Source organism: Ruditapes philippinarum, unplaced genomic scaffold (assembly GCF_026571515.1).
Source record: "Ruditapes philippinarum isolate M1 unplaced genomic scaffold, ASM2657151v2 ctg555_1_1_1_1, whole genome shotgun sequence".
Classification (NCBI taxonomy): domain Eukaryota; kingdom Metazoa; phylum Mollusca; class Bivalvia; order Venerida; family Veneridae; genus Ruditapes; species Ruditapes philippinarum.
The window spans coordinates 129,355-148,938 of NW_026867175.1; the positions used below are offsets into that span (position 1 = coordinate 129,355).

Below are 19,584 nucleotides of genomic sequence, written 5' to 3' on the forward strand. Positions count from 1 at the left end.
ATTGAACTACTTTGTAGCAATTCTGAACCAATACTTGATTATAATATTATAACAATAAAATGGTATAAAAACCGTTATAATTGCGACCGAGCGTCAAACTCATTATACAGTAATAAAAGGATGATTAATGAATTTTCCAGGAATGTTCACTATGCGCGCATATTGTATTTAGAGAAACATTTGGCACGGGCGTTCAAGGGTAGTGGCACTTGAACAAGCAGACGACTATTAAATGTCTGAACGATTTATCAGTATCTATATTTTGATAGCAGCTGATGGTCTTTGTGATACAATGCAAGCGATGAAATATGTGAGTAGAATAGGACCTTAGATCTATGCGCGAACCCTAAATGTACCTATGTTTGTATGTAAAAGTACATAACACTAGTTATGATAGCATATACACGTCTTGCTAAAAGTGAAATTTTAGTTAATGAAAGATTTTTTTCCGGTAGAAAAAAAAACGAATATAAATTTCAATTGTTGAAACAAAATTAATATGTAACAGTATTTTCATGTAAATTGTACATTTACTATTGAAAATCATGCATGTAAGTGTGTATAACGCTGTACACAACAAACAATATATTTTCCTTTAATTGGAACCTTTCAGACATGATTTTGCCCATAATGAGTCTATAGTTAGCTTTGAACTAGCACAAAAAAATCACTTATTGTAAGTAATGAGTTTACATATTTTGACAACCATGCTTATCTAATTTCTTAGGTATATGAATATCTACATTTGTAATTACTCCAAAACGTTCTCCCCCGCATCTTATCTCTTTGATTTAATGGTGGGAGTGTGCAGTTAATCAAAAGAAAGTTTTACTAACGTTTATAATAAAGCAATTCATCATCTCTGTACTCTGTGATATCCAGGTGGAGTGGAACTGATTGAAAAATGATCCGTTGCTATGGATACAAAACATACAAAATTCTCTAATACCTGCGTTGTTTATAAAGAAACATGGTGCGATAAAATAGTTTATGCCTGTAAAGAATGCTAGACTTTGATCCATAACATTTCATTCTGATATATAACGTAACACATCATGATCTTTTAGAAGCTCGAAGACTCCCCTGCAAGCGTCTGAAGTATTCTAATGTACTTCACATTTAAAATGCCAAGAAATTTTAGATAACTGTGCGTTTCTGTCTATGTATATACGTTAAAACTTCAATCAAGTTTTTTGTGGATATAGTTACAAGGAACACATCTATGGATGTTTCTAAATTCAAAATTTCACCTTTTTTATGTTTAAATGTTGAATTCTGCTAAGGCCGGTGCTACGGGGCGTGGACGGTAGGTTGCACTTGATAGTACCGTCCATGAACGGGCTCAATCAAACTGAGTCTGCAATATTTTCAATTTTGGCGTTTTGGTCTTTCTAGAGGGATTCTTATCTTAATTGGTTCAAACCTGGACGATACTATAAAATAATATACAGGTTTATATTTGCTGTTAATATCTAATCTAATTGTGATGAATGCACTTGTATTGCTGTTGATTTGAACTGTCTAACTCTTAGTTTAAGGAATTAAAATTGTAAATCTTAAAGTGATCGAGCATCCAAAACTTTTCTTTATATAAGATTGTCTCTTACGTTGGCACAGAACTATTGTTGCAACGCTGAAAATTCATGTTTATTTTCATGATAAATTACGTTTGAAACTCCCTAATTATGTTTCTAACACCTGCTAGTTTAATAACGTACGTAACGGTTTTGTGTAAACAAACAGGTTTACACACCGTGTTGTATACAGTCCAGATAAACATGCACTTACATACCATCAAATGAGGTGTTTTCAAATTTACTTTATCTTACATCTTACACAAACCCACTTAACCTACTTCCGTCACTGCTGCGAGCTTCTTCTCAGAATTTAAAAAAAATAGACATACAATGTTGTTTTAAGGTATCAATAACCAAAGGACATAGGTTAATCAGTGTTTCAGTGCTTTTGAATAGAAAACAATAGGTAAACAATATAGTGATACAATGTATTACAACAGTGTAGACCAATTTATACGCACCTATAATCATCACATTTGACCACAATTGAAACATTTTTCATTACACCATTCTATTTTAGATTTTTTTTATTGTTACCACTTTTTATTCGTATGAGATTTTCACCAGCCCATTGAAATACAGTTAAATTATACTCAAAGGACTCTTAAGTATTTCATCTCTCTAAAAGGAAACATGTTGCATGGAATGAAAAACAAATATTACATTTACCATTAATTGCATTTGTTTTATACAAATGTTTATCTATATGTACGAGTATGTTGTAATTTCTGTTTAAAATTGCAATAGTCTACTTTTCTTACAAATCCTTGTTCAAAAATCATTGTCACCCGATAAGCTCACATTGTCTTGGTGATGATGCCGGATCATGATTACCGTTATAATAGGAAATCGGAATGATGATTCTGAATCATTTTGTTGTTTGGCTCGCATCAGAGATAAATATGCTAACCATATCCCATACGATCTCTCTGACAACAATACACAAAGCATAAAAACGGCCAAATAATTCTATTTATTCATGTAAGACAGGTGAACTATGTGAGGTTAAGTCTTAGTTTATGGTTTTACATCATCTTAACCTTCTATCAAATAATTTGTTTGCGATGCTACATAGTCTGGGACTTCTTAATGTCATTACTGATATGTCATAAATGTCATTCTGAGACAATCACTGACATTTCTCTGTCATGTTTTATTAGCATCATGGAAACAAAAAAGGAAACTCCTATCTGGTCTTTGGTCTTTCTTATGATTTGATATAAACGACTATTACTTATATCTGTTTTGACAATAAAGTATACTTTCAAGTCATATATCGGTCAGTACGTGGAAATTATTTGTAATTATTCACGTTTTTTGTGAAAATTGCCAGCTTAATAAAATAGAGAATGAATATCATTTTTTACTTATTTGCCGGAAATTCTCCTATTTGAGAAAAAATATATTAAAAAAACGGAATTACTACATATGGTCGACTAAGCAAAAGTTTATCAATTTAATGGCGGAATAATTAACTGTAATTAATGGTTTAAGCAAATTTATATATCATGCTCCTATCAAATGTGATCTGTATTTTATTTATATGATCGTAAAGTTCTTCTGATAAAAATCCATGTACTTGTGTTGTTTGTGTTTATATATTTTGTACTTGCTTTACACATGTATTTGTTTAATGCAATAAAGTTTTGCAAACCTGAATATGCCTTTATATATATTAGTCACCTACGTAAGGGATTTGTAAAATAACATAAAGGTATAAAGTCATTTCTTATGAACTATTTTTCATAAAACAGTAAAATTATATTGGTTCCACAATCAAATGGTCGATCCTAGAAATAGTCTCTGTTATTCAACACACATGAATATTGTACGCAAACAGGAAAAAATATCGGAACACAATATTTTTCTGCTATTTTAGTTAGGGTTTTAGCGCCATTAATTTGCTTTGTGGGGAATTACTGCTGTATTTACTTTAAACAAACATTTTGGAAGTACTAGTATTCGTTCTTAAAATTCAAACTAGTGAATTTTGTAGCAGGAATATAGCTTTATACACTTTAATATATTATTTAAATGATAACTTTTGAAAATAAGACATTTTGCTTATTCATAATGTTCTAAGTTAGTAAAATGAGCCGCGTCACGACAAAACCAACATAACGGGTTTGCGACCAGCATCCGCGCAGTCTGATCAGGATCCATGCTGTTCGCTTACAAACCTTATAACAAGTAGAGAAACTGATAGCGAACTGCAATGATACATAGAAATACATGTATGTAATAACATTTGATGAATTAGGCTGATTATACTTAGAATCCTCGCAGTCTCTCGCAGACGTGGAGTGTTTTCTCTGTTCTTGAACCAGACACGCGTTTATACACTCAAAAGTAAACACTATGAAATTTAAGATCCAAACATTGTATTTATTATGCAATGTACTTCTAGTATATTTCACTACCTGTACTATGGGTTTGTTTAGTAAGATTCGATTAGCATACCCATGGCAATAGCATACATTTCTATCAAGCATTTCCCTGCCACTTTGCTGAACTAACAAGATGGTTTAGATAAGGCTGCACATGCGCGTATCTTCTATCAGAGATTCATCAATGATAGCACTTGTTAGTTAGACCAAATCTGATACATGAAACATTCAGCTAAATGTAACGGTAACAGTTAATGACTAGACCTATGAAAGTAACTTTCTTTCTTTCTTTTTCTTTCTTTCTTTCTTTCTTTCTTTCTTTCTTTCTTTCTTTCTTTCTTTCTTTCTTTCTTTCTTATGATGGACAGTATGAAATGTAATCCAACCCATGGCAACCCCCTCCATGTCCGCATCAGTTTTCTTATTAATAAAATCTATTCTGTCATTGCGTTTGGTGTTTCTAACATTTATATACTGAGGTTTTAAACAATAAATCTCTAATTGGGCTGCTATATTTTGGTGTGAACTTGGCTCGGATAGACCTCTAGGAATTTATTATATGCTGCGTTGATGTATAAGATAACTGATTGATCAAAATGAATATAGATAATAATTCCCTGGGCCGATGCCACGCGTGTGTGTTGAGATTACCAAACTGTTCATATTTAATAACTCTTGCTGCTTCAACTACAATTTTTATTCATATCATTTTCGTGACCATTCACTTATCTGATTTATGTTTTTTAACCGAATTTCAGCCAACACAGACAAACAACGTTTGATAATATACTGTCCGTCTGTATTAAGAAGCGGAACTTTTGCACATTTAATCAAATCCTTTTTTTTCCTCAGCATTTTCATTTAAAAACGAAATGCACAATTATTGAATTTCAAGATTTTAGCCCCATATACAGCTTTCCGAATATTGTACGCTATATTCTAAAAAAGTGCACATAAAGTCATCTAATTTCAATATCAAATGCATTTCTACTTTATGAATATAAAAGATGAATTAAAGTTATCTTCAATGTTATAAGGGTACATCTTTCAATAAGATCACCTAAAATGCTTTCAAAAATATTCTTTATTAGTCTCTTCATTTTCTAGATAAAGATACAATAAAAACATTTATCAAACACATGTAATGAAAAATCTTCTTGAAATAAAAAAGGTTTTACCAGAAGCACATTGTTTGCTTTCGCTGGCATTGGGATTTGTTTTGACGGATATTACCTATACTGATTTCAGTTTGAATGAATTAATTTGCAGTGAAACTTTGTTTGAGCTTTCAAATGTTACTGAAAAACGCAAATGGGACACGTACTCCGTCTTTGCAAGCGCGCGTGCATGATGGCTTTAATTGTTGCTGTTTTTTTTTTTTATGAATTTACGATTGTAAACGTTGACGTTATTAATTGATATTCATGACGTTAGACTTCCAAATTTAGCGTAGTCCCGTTACCATAGTGATGATTTACCTGCAGTTTATTTTCTATCAAGAAGTTTCACATGAGTTGTGGATAGCTGTTGTTTCTCATTATTATATCGTAAAATATCATAACGTCAGTTATATCCATACGTACTCCGAATTGTGGTTTACGGTCCTGGCCAGTATTTATCAAACCTGTGTATTTTATATGACAGGTGGTTACTGAAATATAAATACAAAAGAACTAAATGATAAAATGGTGCCTCTTTCAATCAGTATCGAGAATTCATCTACAGCAGTACTTTACCGATCTATTACAGAAAGAAAGAAAATCGAAAGGTTGCAATTGTCGTTTCTTTCACTTGAAGACAAATTAATATAGATCCTAAGTTAAAACAAGCAGTATTATTATATGCTTGTAAAATATATTTGTGTAATTCGTTTATGCCATTACACATGATCTTACACAAAAACATTTTTCAAATGGCACTGCCTTAAAGTTCGATACGTGTGGTTTAGAAAAAGAAGGAGAAGAAAAAAAAAGAACGTCAAACATGTTCTGATATTGGACTAGATGACAGATGGTGTTAATCTGTCTTATAAGCAAATCGTCTGCATCATGCTATTATACTGTTCCTCATGGACATAAAATTTTTAATCAAATACGCAAAGGCATGAAAATCATAATTTTCAACATTTAGTACCACCAACAACGTCTTTTGGAGTTATTTGATGACTAATTGATGCACACCGCTTACTTGTCAGACGTAAAGGGTGATTGAAATAACGATAATGATTATACTGGTATGTATGCCGTATCATAGATTATGATATTATGCATTGCTTATGTTAATAAAGATGTAAATAAAGATGAACCACGCGCAGCTATGAATATGGAACCAGCCCGCATTCAATCCTCAAAATCCTCATTCAAAAATAGTCCAGAATAAAGCAACAAGTTTCTGCTAAATTCAGTTGGGATTTTAATACACTTTTCCAAGTAAAGCAAGTTAAAATGTCGTGAATGTTTACCGGGTATATTGGTGTATTTTTAGTTTCTACTTATTAATTTATTTTAGTTCGACTGTGTTGGAAGCTATAAGCTTATTGGAGCACACTCGAATCCGTTCCTCGAACCAACCAAATACTAAGCAATGAGTGTAAACTTTCTTGCTCAAGGAAACAACAGCTTGCCCCCCGTCGGCCAGCAATCCATAAATTACTAGTCCGACGTGTACACTATTCGGACACATTTTCATATCCTTTCAGTTTTTTTTTTTTGTTTTTTTTTTCGTAACAAGAATTTCATGTATTTACTAATGTTTAAATTCACAAACTATGCCGTTTGAAAGTAGTAGATTTTTTTAAGAACTTGTGTTTTTTTATTATTATTATTAATCGTATACAATGAACAAAGCCATTCCACAGATTGATGAATTAATGAAAAGAAAGGAAGACACACATAAAAAGCAAACAATTCTTTGATGCATATTTGCTTTTCATTAGTTTTGAATAAAAATTTATGTAGAAAAATATCATATGACTTATAATTTTGACAATGCAATAGGAATATTACTTAAATATAATTAATTGAAGTGTAGAACTGTTTGTTTGACATACATGAATGCATTTGGAAAGAAATTAATTAGATGTCATACCAACTTCTGAAGGACAGCCAGATATTGGAATGTTCCTTATCTGGCACAAAATTCTCTGTTGTTTCCAGATGGCAGTCTTAGATATAAACAAAAACTGCATTCATTAAACAACACTCAAGCCGATATACTTAAATCATCGTTCTTGCTTGATTTATGAAATGCGGGTCGATTTTTTTATTTATGTAATATGCCAGTTTATTGATTTTTTTGATCAATTGAGATGTTCCAGAGAAATACACGTGATATGATAACCTGGCTAATTTATCGGTGCATCTATAAAACACACGTGTCTGTTTAAAATAAGATCATGTGACGTGTAGATTACTTAATGTAAATACTTCTTGCTTAGAATGCACCCTTAATCACCACCATTTAGCAAAGAGTGACTTAGTGATTTAATGTCAGTCGCGTTTTTTTCTATGTGAAAGAAAACAAGAATGTGGCGGTTGCATTAATTTTATACCGGTTGCATTGAAACATATACATATAGATGTATAAAACTCGATTAAAAAATGCATTTCCTAAAAAATAAAAAAAATAGAAGAGATATATCCTAACATCGATATGCAGATCAATAAGATAAATTAATAACATAATTATATTCAAACTACATATAGATCTGAATTGGACCAATACGTTCTAATTTCTTTCAAATAGAAAGACCCTGGGTTGCGGAAAAGAGACATATGAAATATCCGATTACCGTCCGTGGTTACGTAAATTACGTGACCCCGAGAAAGCTTTTGAAAAGCGCACGTGTTTTAGAAGACTTAATTAATCCAGCAAGCTTACGGAAGGTCAGTATCTTCTAGTTGTAAAAATATAACATAAATCTGTGATTGTAAGGTCTATCGATCCGGTTAATCACCTTGTGTGTTCCGTAATATGCAATGAAAGCCACCTTAAATCGATGATGAATTACGGGTTAGTGCGCTTCATTCAAGCGTGACAGACGATTTGTCAAGTACTCTTCTTCCACGGAGTTACGCGGGAAATTAGATTGCAGATGACGGGATACTTTTTTGACCAAATTTTTGCAAAAAATACATTTTATTTGGTAACGACTGCATTATATTTTGATATAATAGAATAAAATTGGTTATATGAAATTCTTCCAATAAAAGTGGTTACGTCTTAATTGGTAGGTAATAGAAAAGACTGGTTTTTACGCAGTTTAGATTGTGTAATAGGTCTCGGATAAATTTGATTCGGCAACTTGCATGAATAGACCGACCCAGGGGTCACGGACACCCCTATGTTGCTTTTAAATTCTCTTCAATTATTGTCGCCTATTTTGTTCTGAATGCCTTAGATTGGGATCGGTAACACACATTGTAATTAGCCAAATTTTGATATTAATGTGTCTGATTGTCTTGCATTAAGCTGCACACCTCCAGATACATGATATTTATGAAACTTTAAAAATCATACTAATTAAAAAAAAATGTTGTTGAGTGTCCAAAGTAAGTGATTTAAACTAGCCTATGGCACTTGCTATCCACAAAAATTACCTCATTATAATATTATTTTATGCAAAGCTCTGTAAGAGGGCAGAAATTTAGTGATAAACATATGTTTTGTAATATTTTACATATCATATATCTAGTATATCTATGAAAGAGTTGCACATGATGCATTTCTTTGGAAAGTTTTATTGATGTAGATGATAAATCAAATTAAGGCATTCTTCTTTCATTGACAACTTGGCCATAAGATCAAATACACAGAAGATAAATCATTGAAGTATATATTCTAATCAATAATAATTATAATATTATTTTCCAGATTTGTAAGTTATGGACTTTGTGGTACATGAAAACCATGATGAGCATGATATCAGCTGGACATTGTACAGTTCCCTTCATCACACTCGGGTGTGTCTTGGCTGTATTGTAGAAACCATAGAAAATACAGAGTTACTGCCCCTGCAGAGAAAACCAGCTTTGACAGAGTTTCTAAGAATGCTGACTCAGCAGTCTTCAGAGTTGATGCAGCTCTTCATGAAGGAAGAGAGAATTGTTTGGCATGTTGTAACAATATTATTAGGTATGATAAGAAATTGTAATTGGTATATTATTGTAGTATTAAAGTACTTCTAAGATTGAGAAAATAACAGCATTTGATGTTATTATAAATTTATAATAAATTTCAACTGAAACATTTTTGCCAATTAATGGAAAATGAGAAGTTATTACAGTACACTGAGTCAATATAATGTATCTGATATGATGATTATATTGGTGAATCAACTTCCAGTAAAAAAATCATGTTAATTGACTTCCTTTTAAAATAACAAAATAAGTTTAATTAAAATGAAAATTAAGTGTTTCATACAATTTAAAGATTTTATTGATTAATTTGATTACTGTGAATATACCACAAAAGAACCATGTAATGTATGAACTTGTAAAGAGTTTTTGCAATATTAATATATTCACCAATGCATTCCATGATTGAATTCTCAGACATTCATCAGACTCAATATTTATTTGATCAACAAAATTGCATTTCTATTTTAGAAAGTTTCAGTCTTGAGGATGAATCTTACATGGCTCTCTCAGTAAATGGTAAGATTTTTATTTAATTTGATTAATTATAGTTTAGACAAATTATCAGATGTAAGGAATTCTAATGTCCTAAAATATGTTACTAGAAATAGTCTGAGATAATAGGTTAGTTTTTTTCTGTCTAACTGAAAAGCAAGGCACTGATCTTGACCAATGTTACTAAGTTAAGTTATTCACATTACAATATAGCAGTAAATTTATAGCAGATTGCCTATTTCAGTTCTTCTGAAGATGTTGCAGATGATTGGCTCAGAAGATCTTGTTACAGAAATACTTGATGCCATTGTTAAGAAGGTCAGTTTCTCCATAAAATTCATAAAATGTTTCATTATTGTAATGTTGACATTGACTTCTTATGTTTTTCATTGTATCGTTCATTTAATTTTTGTATGCATGTAATAGGACACAAATAAAAAATGTTTGACAATGTTGCTTAAGTCATTTTAAACTACTTAAAAAAATGACCTAAAACCCTGATATTGACAAATAAAATATAAATGAAAATGCTTTTTCCACAAAATTCTTTCTCTTTGATATATCAATGTGCAACTTTTGCATGGATTTGAACAGACAAACCAAGTCTGAAATTTTCATTTATTTATTTTCTTTGTTATCAAAGGATCTCCGTTGTTCAAGAATTTGGTATTTGTTTTCATTTCCATTCTGGATCTTTCATTGGGCAGACTACAATTTTTAAAATGCCTCAAATTGTTAATAAAAAGCTTCATACTTTTGATAAGGAAGATGTTTTTTTAATTACTTTCATTTAATGAGCAGGTATCTCACATTAGGTCATAAAATTTTGATGGTCTTACTATATAAAACCTTACTATAAAAAAGATTTTGTATAACAAACACATTTTCCTATGTTGTATACTTTCTTAAAAATAACACAAGATATCTTGCAAGTGAAATATCTAAATTCTGTGTTTTATATGGAACTTTTACAAATTCAGCAAAATGGAGTTTTTTTCTTCTTCTCAGTTACAAGGTTAAAGATGAGTTAACATTTGAAAATCATGATCCAGTATCTGAAATATTTCTCTGTAAAACATGTTCATGGTACCAAGGCCAGAAAGATAAGGTGATGTAACATGTTTATAGATAAGGATCATTGTGTAGGATTAAACAAAATACATCTTGTCTTTCAACAATGTTTTCATTGTATAACATTTGGTTACATACTGAATATAAGAGGAAGTGTTTTTAAAGTCTTTGATATTAAAATATGCTTGTTTTAACATATATTCCTAGAATTTATATCTGATTGAGTCAGACCCTGTCTTTTGATTTAGGATGTTGTCTATAGTGAAATGTTGGTGTCACTGCAAAACACTTAAAAAATATACTTCTGTTGAATTGAGACTAAAATAAAGACTTGATAAAGTTTGACCTACTGTCTTTGACAGAAGTATAGAGCCAGGCTAGCCTGCACATCTGGGCAGTCTGACCAGACCCATTACTTTTTAATTTCCATCATGATATTTCCAAAAATGTATTGGACAGTCTTGACGTAAACTCTTAATACATTTAGCAGATTCAAGATTCATTAAAGATTTTCTGTATATAGTCTTAATTTGGGATGACTGTAAAGTTGTTGTCTGTAAAATGTATTTGTAATTCAGATAATTTTCAATAATTAGTAAAATTTATATATGTTTTTTAACTTTTGAAAGCTGTCTTGCAGTTTATTTTGACACCTTCTCATTTTTCTTTGTAACTGAAAGCCTTTTTACAGCTAATGAACTGTTCCAGATTCAGAGTAGGAAAAGTCCATTTTTACAATTTAGGTAAGGGATTGTTGTATACAAGGAAATTGAAAACTTTCTTGCCTAAGTTTAATAACAAATAATGAACTAGAATACCACATATCATGATGTATGCTAATCTCAAATATTCATATTTTTATTATAAAGGCCAATGATATATAAGATTATACATATACAGAGACTATTAAAATACTGGACCAATTCCTGCTAGTGAACTACTTAATTAGACTAAACCTTGTATCCTTACACTCTTGAATAGGGTTTTAATTTTTAATAAGAAATGAGCTTTTATCAAGATTATAATATTGAATTGAAATTTTTAAGGTCTTTAAAACACTATCATTGACTTATTATTTTGGAAACTAATTTTGTATGCCTTCTGGGATAGACATAATAAAAAGCTTGAAATACCTGGCTGAAATTTCACATATCTTACCTTTGTGCCAACAATGATATTAATTCCAGAAGATATGAGTATTTTAAGATTCACTGTTACATTTTAGGATACGGAAATGCCAAACAACTGTTGGTTTTTATTACTAACCAGTCACTTCATTAACTTAGAGAGATTCAGCGGAAATTGATTCTGTCTAACTACTAATTGTAACACTTACGTGCTGCTTTTAACAAATATTAAAATGAAATCCTACTGTTCTTATGAAAATTAAGTAGGATTGATATTGCATTTATTATTGATGCATCTTCGAGGTTGATTGCTAGCGGCACCTGCTTCTAATTGATCGTTTTGCCCAAAATGAAAAAGATTGATAAGTCTGCAGAGTCAGGGTGAATTTCCTTTCTAAATTCATCTTCGGTATCTCTCCACTCTTAAATCCCTATAGTTCAATATAGAAAATATGTGTTTATTACTATATTACTACATATGAAAATCAAATGATTATTTTGCCCAATGGACTCATGGTCGCATCAAAATGAAAAAGATATTTAATGAAATATGGGTTATTGCCCTTTATGAAAGTTTCAATTTCCTCATATATTATTCAAATTTCCAGATCGAGATGACAGCTGATCATAAGAAGTTAGAGCCACACTATATATTGTTAGGAAAGATGTTATATCAATTGCCAGCTCTTACAGAAACCCTCCTTACACATTATGGTATGTTACAACACTTTGTATTACTTGACTAAGAACTGATCACTTACTTGGATGTAAGACTTTATATTGTGTTCTTTGTAGTCAATTTGCCTTGGTTGTGTTAATATCACATTGGCACTGAAGTGGTCAGTTTTTGACATACTGGAGATTAACCAGTATTGTCCTTTTATTAAACATTTCAGGTTTATGTACTAGCCACCAACTTTTGCTTGCTACTTTATCCACAGACAACCCAAGTGGGATTTGAACCCGCAGTGGTAAATACAGGGCCGCCAAAATCTGTTTCTTATTTGCTTGTCCATAAAATTTGAAGTGGTTTATTTTAGACTTGTCCATATGATTTTTGTAAAATAGATTGAGGTATAAATTTCACATGTTTGTACAGGCTGTGGGGCAACCTTAACAATTCGGATAATTGTTTAAAAGCACCCCCAGAAATGGCAAGTATTTGGACATCAGCATTTTTGCTGATAACTCTGCTTAGTAAGGTATTAATTAGAATTAATTTGCAGCCAATAAAACATATTTCCTTACATTTAAGTTTAATTATTTCTTATCAAATCAATAAATTAATGATAAATCTTGCTTGTTCTATCAGTTTTATTAATTCCTATACACTTGAGAGCCTTTTTATTGTTAATTGGCTCCTTGATGAAAAATTTCCTTTAGGTTTGAAGCACCTCTTTCTTATTTTAGAGTGATCATAACCAAGATGTGAAGTTTTATAATAGGAAGTTGCTATTATTGAAATGCAAAAATACTGTATTTTTTTCTTAAAGGAATACACAGGCAAAATTTTCATCTCTTAGTTTTGAATTTTTCATTCATTATTCTATAAATGCCCTCAAAATGAATATATTATTAGACAGTCCATGGAACAAAACTTATTTCCATATAAAGAATAAAATGGTGGTTTCCTAACTTGACCCGCGTGGGTCAGGTTAGAGCGCTATGATTTCGCAATATTTGTCAAAGTGAACTCTGGAAACGTTAAAGAACATTTCAAATGAATGACATAGACTTGTTTCAATCATACAATATCCAAAATATCTGTTATTGTAACTTAAAGGGTTGGCTAAAGTCACCTGACTTGTTTTAAAACTATTTGGTAATTCCATTGGTGTCTAAATCTTGTTCAACATATATAGATATATTTACGTTTCAAACCCAAAATGTATAAAATTCAAACAGACATTCATGCTGAAACTTCAAGAAATGTCATTTTAGCCTGTTTTCAGTACATAAGATCATTTTATTATTTTTCTCATTATTTTGCCTGAATATCCCTTTAAAGCTATTCAGGTACTTTAAGAGCATCTTTGAGTAGAAGGTCATGTGCTGGTGCTTATGTAAAGTGTTTTTCTCTTTGCTTCCACATAAATGTCAAGATCCTTAAAAACTTCATTTTTCCCCTTCATTTCTTGTATTTTGAAGACTTCAACTTTCTCCTAGATTTACATTTAATAAACACACCGACCTTGATCAAAAGTTTGTAAAGATATTGTAGATCTTTTCATTTGTGTAACGTCTTCTTATGTATCTTACAGATATTTTAAAATGATATACTATATACATCTAACAGCAACTCTGGATTATTCTTAAATAGTTTGTCAGATAAGATGGTTAAATTATTGGCACTTATTGTATGAAGGTATCTGTTGCTATCTTCATGGAATGCTATATACTATCTTGTAATTGCTGCATTGCTTCAGGATTTAAAATCATTCCCGTTATGTAATAAATTTGAACTGCTTTAAGAATGTAGGTAAATTCAATATTAAAGCTGCTTGCCTCCAAATGAGCAAAATATGTTTCTAAAGAAAATCAACATTGAGAAAAAAAAAGTATTCATAATTCAAGAAAGAATTAACATGTTGTATGCAACTTAAGACTGACTTTGTAGTATTTATCACCATATTTCTACTTTGTAACAAATGCAATAAGGACTACATGTCTTTTTATATTCTGATCTATTTTTGGTAGATTTCATAGATTTTAAGTGCCCATTGCAATGTTTAAATGACTTCCATATATTCACCTGACAATATTTTACTTTTTAATTCTTTTTAATTTTTTTTTATGAAAATAAGCATGAATCTGAAGGCATACAATTATTGATCTAATAGTTTGAGCCAGGCCAGATTGCACAGACTGTACTGTTTCAATTATATTGTAATCATCACTATAAAAAAAGTGCCAAAAGAGAAAACACAGTAATTGTTACATGTATCTTTGTAATGTTCTTTACTTTGTCATGCAATGAAATTGCAACATAACATGTAATTGTTAAAAGTTACATGTCTTGAAAATAAAATTAATAATAAATTTTGCAATCACCACCACATTTTTGTTCAATCTTTCCCAAACTTTCTGAAAGACATTGCCTATTGTTCTGTACATTGATTATTACATTTTGTTCATTTATACATGAGGCACCTGCCATGTCAAATTAATCAATTAATCTCTTTCATATATACATACCAAAACAAAAGTTGTCTACATCTAAGCAATTGATATAACCACCCAGGCATAATATCTTGTCAGATACTTTCAGTTGTTTCAATTGAAAATCATTGTTACAACTTAGAATTTGGCTGGACTAATGCTCACGTTTTCCTCCAACCAGCTGGCTTGGCTGCATATTACAGCCTTGATGCAATGCGATTGGAAAGTTATCAATCAGTTTTCAAGAGAAAAAAAAAGAAGAAGAAATTTGATGTTGTTGATTGAGTTTCCTAAATGTTGTTTCTTTTTGAGATGCATTATTGTTTCTGAAAACATTCATCTAGTTTGGCAATTTATTTTCTCCTGAAAGTTGTTTTCCAAAATTGTGAAATATTTCTGGCATATGTAATGGAAGTGCAGTCTCTTGGGGAAAGTTTTTGAGGAAATTTTACTTGGCAGTTACCTTCTTGAAATTATCTAAACACCTGGAGGCTTTGCATGCTGCACAAGTTAGATTGTGCAGAAAACTTCTAATGTATACATTTATGTGTTGCTTATGTGTTGCAGATGATGTTCAGGTTTTTTTATGCAAACATTTGTTCTCGATATTGATTTTTAAAGCCTAGGCAGGAGTCTGGTTATCATTTAATGATTTCATGGCTCAGTGTTTTTTAACAACAGAAAGCACTTGCATTGAGTATACCTGTATTTTTAGCATACATAACGGGTATCAGTGGTATAGGGGAGGAAACTCAATCGAGTCATCCTTCACTGTACTATATGTTCTGTTTATTATATGTACATGTATAGTAAATTTGATGAAAATTGGACCCCATTTGTACTTGTCCATATATATACAGTTTCATGGCTAAGGCAGCAAAATCAATTGTTCATATTGCCCAGGTTGTCCCACAGCTAGCCTGTATGGACCAGTGGAAATTTTAAATAATTTTCTATATTTATACATATGCAAGTTAAGAAATGCTTCAGATAAAAAAAATCTGATTTGCCATCATTTGTTATCATAAATTTTTCGTAATGGCTTGACTATTGGCATAACTGTACAATACTGATTCAGTCAAGTTGAGTGATTGTCAAAATCTGCTTATATATAGATATGATAAAGGCATTCCTAAAAAATAAGGCAAAGAAAGTAAGAAACACATAAAGGTTGAAAAAAGAATCTAGTAAAAGATTGAAAAAGAATAAAATAAAACATACTGAAAACATTAGCTATGGGAGGAACATGATTTAAAGTATGATGTTTCCATAAGGTAAGTACATGTAACACACAGTCTTGGCTGTATTATATTTACAACTATTCATGATGGAAGGGAGGTAATTTTAAATACTGTGCTGAATTGCATTTCATTTAATGCCTACATGTTTATCTCCCTTTATATTATTCAGACTGGTTATTGAATGCATTGAGTCTGGACCTATGTAAAGTTGGGGAGACAGTCCAGTCATCTATAGCCTATATTTTTATCTTTCTGTGTGATGAAAGTCAAATTGTAAAGCTCCATGCAAGAACTCTACAGCAAGTGCATTCTGGGATTTTGACCATGCTGTCGTCTGCTGGTTCACTTCCTGTTCTAATTAATGGATTAGGTAAGTATTTTGTTTTTGTGACAAAATGTGTACAAGTTGGTTAACATGCTTATTAGTAAAAAATAATTTGATAAGGCATGAAGATAATAAAAAAAATAATTTATCAGTTTTTTTAAAGCTTAGTTCTTTTTATAAGTTTCTGACCTGACCCAGCTTTATATATATTTTATTTTGTTTTGCTACAGTTGCATAGTTATACTCTTTTATACAATGTACATAAAAGTCTTCACTGTTCAGCCTTGTTTGTTATTAAATTTACTCTTTCTGGCAAACATAAAACTGTAATAGTGTACACTCCGTCATTGTAGTTTACATATTCTTCGACTAAAGAAGCTGAAATTTATTGTATGATCCTTGTATTGTTGTATGAAATTCAAAAGACATACATGCCATAATGTTCTGGACGTACGGAAACTGTCCTGGAAATCAAATGACTGTCCTGGAAGCGTCCAAAAAAAATGATGTTACTGTAAAAATAAAAATTTGAAATAATCTCCTTTGTAGCATGAAAGTAGCCTAGAAATTATGGCATGTATTCCAAAGACAAACTTTTGTTTATTAAAGTACCATTCATTTTTTGTATAGGACTATTAAAGAAACTTTTATCGGACAGTACTGGTTGTAACAATCTGATGACCTTGAACAAAGATGGTGTGACCTTGCTGACATGTATGAAGAAACTGTTGCTAAGCAAGAAGGATGTGCTGCAGTCAGCAGTCTCCCAGATACTCTCAATTATACTGAACAAAGACAATTATTTATCATATGCTACCACAATACTAGACTCTGATATTGTAGGTAAGGTCTTTGAATATTATTTAAATAATCTTCACTATGTCTTAGCGAAACTTTTTTTGGCTACATCAATCTTATAAATATTGGGCATGGTTTTTCACTCTGTGATCTTAAACTGAAACTCACATATAATTATAAAAGTTAAACCTTTAACACTTTTCCCATGTTCATATTTTCCATGAAGAAAACATTCAGGTGCTACGTTTTGATAGCAACATAAAACTATTTGTTGTTTTTTGCAGAATTTCTCTTTGAGTCTTTACATACAGAAAATACAGTTCAGATTGAGTAATTCCTGTTCCTGTTGATAATTTTACTTTTAAGTTTATTTTGTTAAGTTTAATTTTGTTGAAATGTGAATATTTAGTGTTATGTATAGTTTTGATTCTATTTTTTTGTTTCAACAGTTTGGATTTAATATTTTCCCAGCAAACACAAGACGTCATACTGACGTCAGATTTAAGTCAGGTTCTGACGTCGGATGACCGTTATCTTACCAGTTTCTGACCATTTTCCGACCTCAATCTGACCATTTTCCGACCTAAATCTAACCAGTTTCTGATCAATTTCCGACCTCAATCTGACCATTTTCCGATCTAAATCTTAACCTTTTTCTGCCCTAAACCTGACCATTTTCTGACCTTAATCTGATCATTTCCCTAATCCTCCTTGTTTACAATGTTATAAATATTTTCTGGCCAATCCTGATTTGATCTAATGTAATGTAACTCATTCTTTTAAGTAACTTTCACTCCAATGAAATGTATAACAAAAAACTAAAAGCAAAAATATGTTTTTATGTGTTTTTTTTTATTTAAAATAAAAGTTGCAATTTAAAGCTGATACATACAGTTTTAGTTAATTCTGCAAGGCTAAATACTTTTCATAAACTAAACCAAATAAAACATAAAATAAGTTAATAACAATACAAAAAGTATTTCAAAAACAATGACATAAATGAAACTAAGAAATCATATACAAATATTAATGAACAAAACAATGTATGTATATTTCTATCAAAGTTTGCCTTATCAAACAAAATAGTGAAAATATTATAATTTTAAGAAAAGTTAAAAGATTTGGATAATAATGTTTCAAGCAATTAATGACAGATATTCAGTATTTTAACTATATTTATACAGCATTACTAAAACATTTAGTGGTATCTTTCATATTTTGACCTCCTTTTGATAATTGTCACTAACGTATAAATAACTCCCTTTTACAGTTACTTCACAAAGTTATACACAAATGTACTTTTAAATATCCACGAGAATTAGCACGAATTTGGAGGTGTGATGCCTTTAGATATATGACCTTCTCTCACCACCCCACGTCTGTCCGGAGGATGTAACATGTTAATGTCCAATGGCGTTTGTGATATCATTTTCACTGAAAAAAAAAAGAAATCTATAAAAATTGGAAAAATTACAAGCAAAAATTTTTTCATGGTTATCTGCCCTTATGAAATTTTAAAAGTTATCTTAAATTAATGAACAACTTTGCTAGCTTTTCAGAAGTGAGCTTTAACAAAAATTAAAAGTAAACATAAATACTGAAAATTTAAAAAACGCTTTAAAACTCCAGTTTTGTATGGATTATAGTATGTAATAGAATTTACAAAATCTTACTTTCCCATGATTCATGTTTCTTTTTTACATTATCACGTATTTCTGCCCCTCCGACCTTTGAGAGCATGTCAAACGCTTGAACTACCTGAAAAGAAAATTATATTCTAACTTATGTATATTCTACTTTTGAAATAGAACAGTTACGCAAGTCTTAAATTTTTCATAGTTTCAAATTAAAGAGTGTGAAGAAATTGTTGATAATAAATGTATGTTTATGTACTACGTTTTGTTAAAAAGTTTATGTTGTTTTGATTACATTTTTCCTACTGATAGTAAAATCTGGTGTAAAACACATTAAAGTAAGATTTATTCTGATCAAAAATTGGACCGTTTGGGAAAATGCCGAAATGTCTGAAACCGAAACGTCTTGGGTTATTTAGGACCGAAACGTCTTGGTCCGAAATGCTCGAAATCGTATCAATTCATTCTCAATTCTCAGATTTTAAGTGACAAAAACATCATAGTTTAACAAGAATATGAAAACTAAAGCATTCTCTTTGGTTATACTGAAAGGCACATTATAAACTCTTCACGAGCAGAGTTAAAACATGCCAAATTTGAAATGATTTATTATCAAACATTATCGCGAATATGTC

The 19,584-nt window shown here is 30.8% G+C and overlaps 1 protein-coding gene across 1 annotated transcript in view; it reads left to right on the forward strand.

Moving 5' to 3' along the window:
* The first annotated feature begins 8,049 nt into the window (after positions 1-8,049).
* Positions 8,050-19,584, forward strand: part of LOC132735152 (uncharacterized) — a 31,724-nt gene continuing 20,189 nt past the window's right edge. Inside the window, exons 1-8 of the mRNA XM_060722069.1 lie at positions 8,050-8,192; positions 8,837-9,097; positions 9,571-9,618; positions 9,839-9,912; positions 12,401-12,506; positions 16,362-16,562; positions 17,148-17,360; positions 17,600-17,645. Coding sequence (XP_060578052.1) covers positions 8,848-9,097; positions 9,571-9,618; positions 9,839-9,912; positions 12,401-12,506; positions 16,362-16,562; positions 17,148-17,360; positions 17,600-17,645 — 938 coding nt within the window. The 5' untranslated portion in view covers positions 8,050-8,192; positions 8,837-8,847. The remainder of the gene's footprint in view (positions 8,193-8,836; positions 9,098-9,570; positions 9,619-9,838; positions 9,913-12,400; positions 12,507-16,361; positions 16,563-17,147; positions 17,361-17,599; positions 17,646-19,584) is intronic.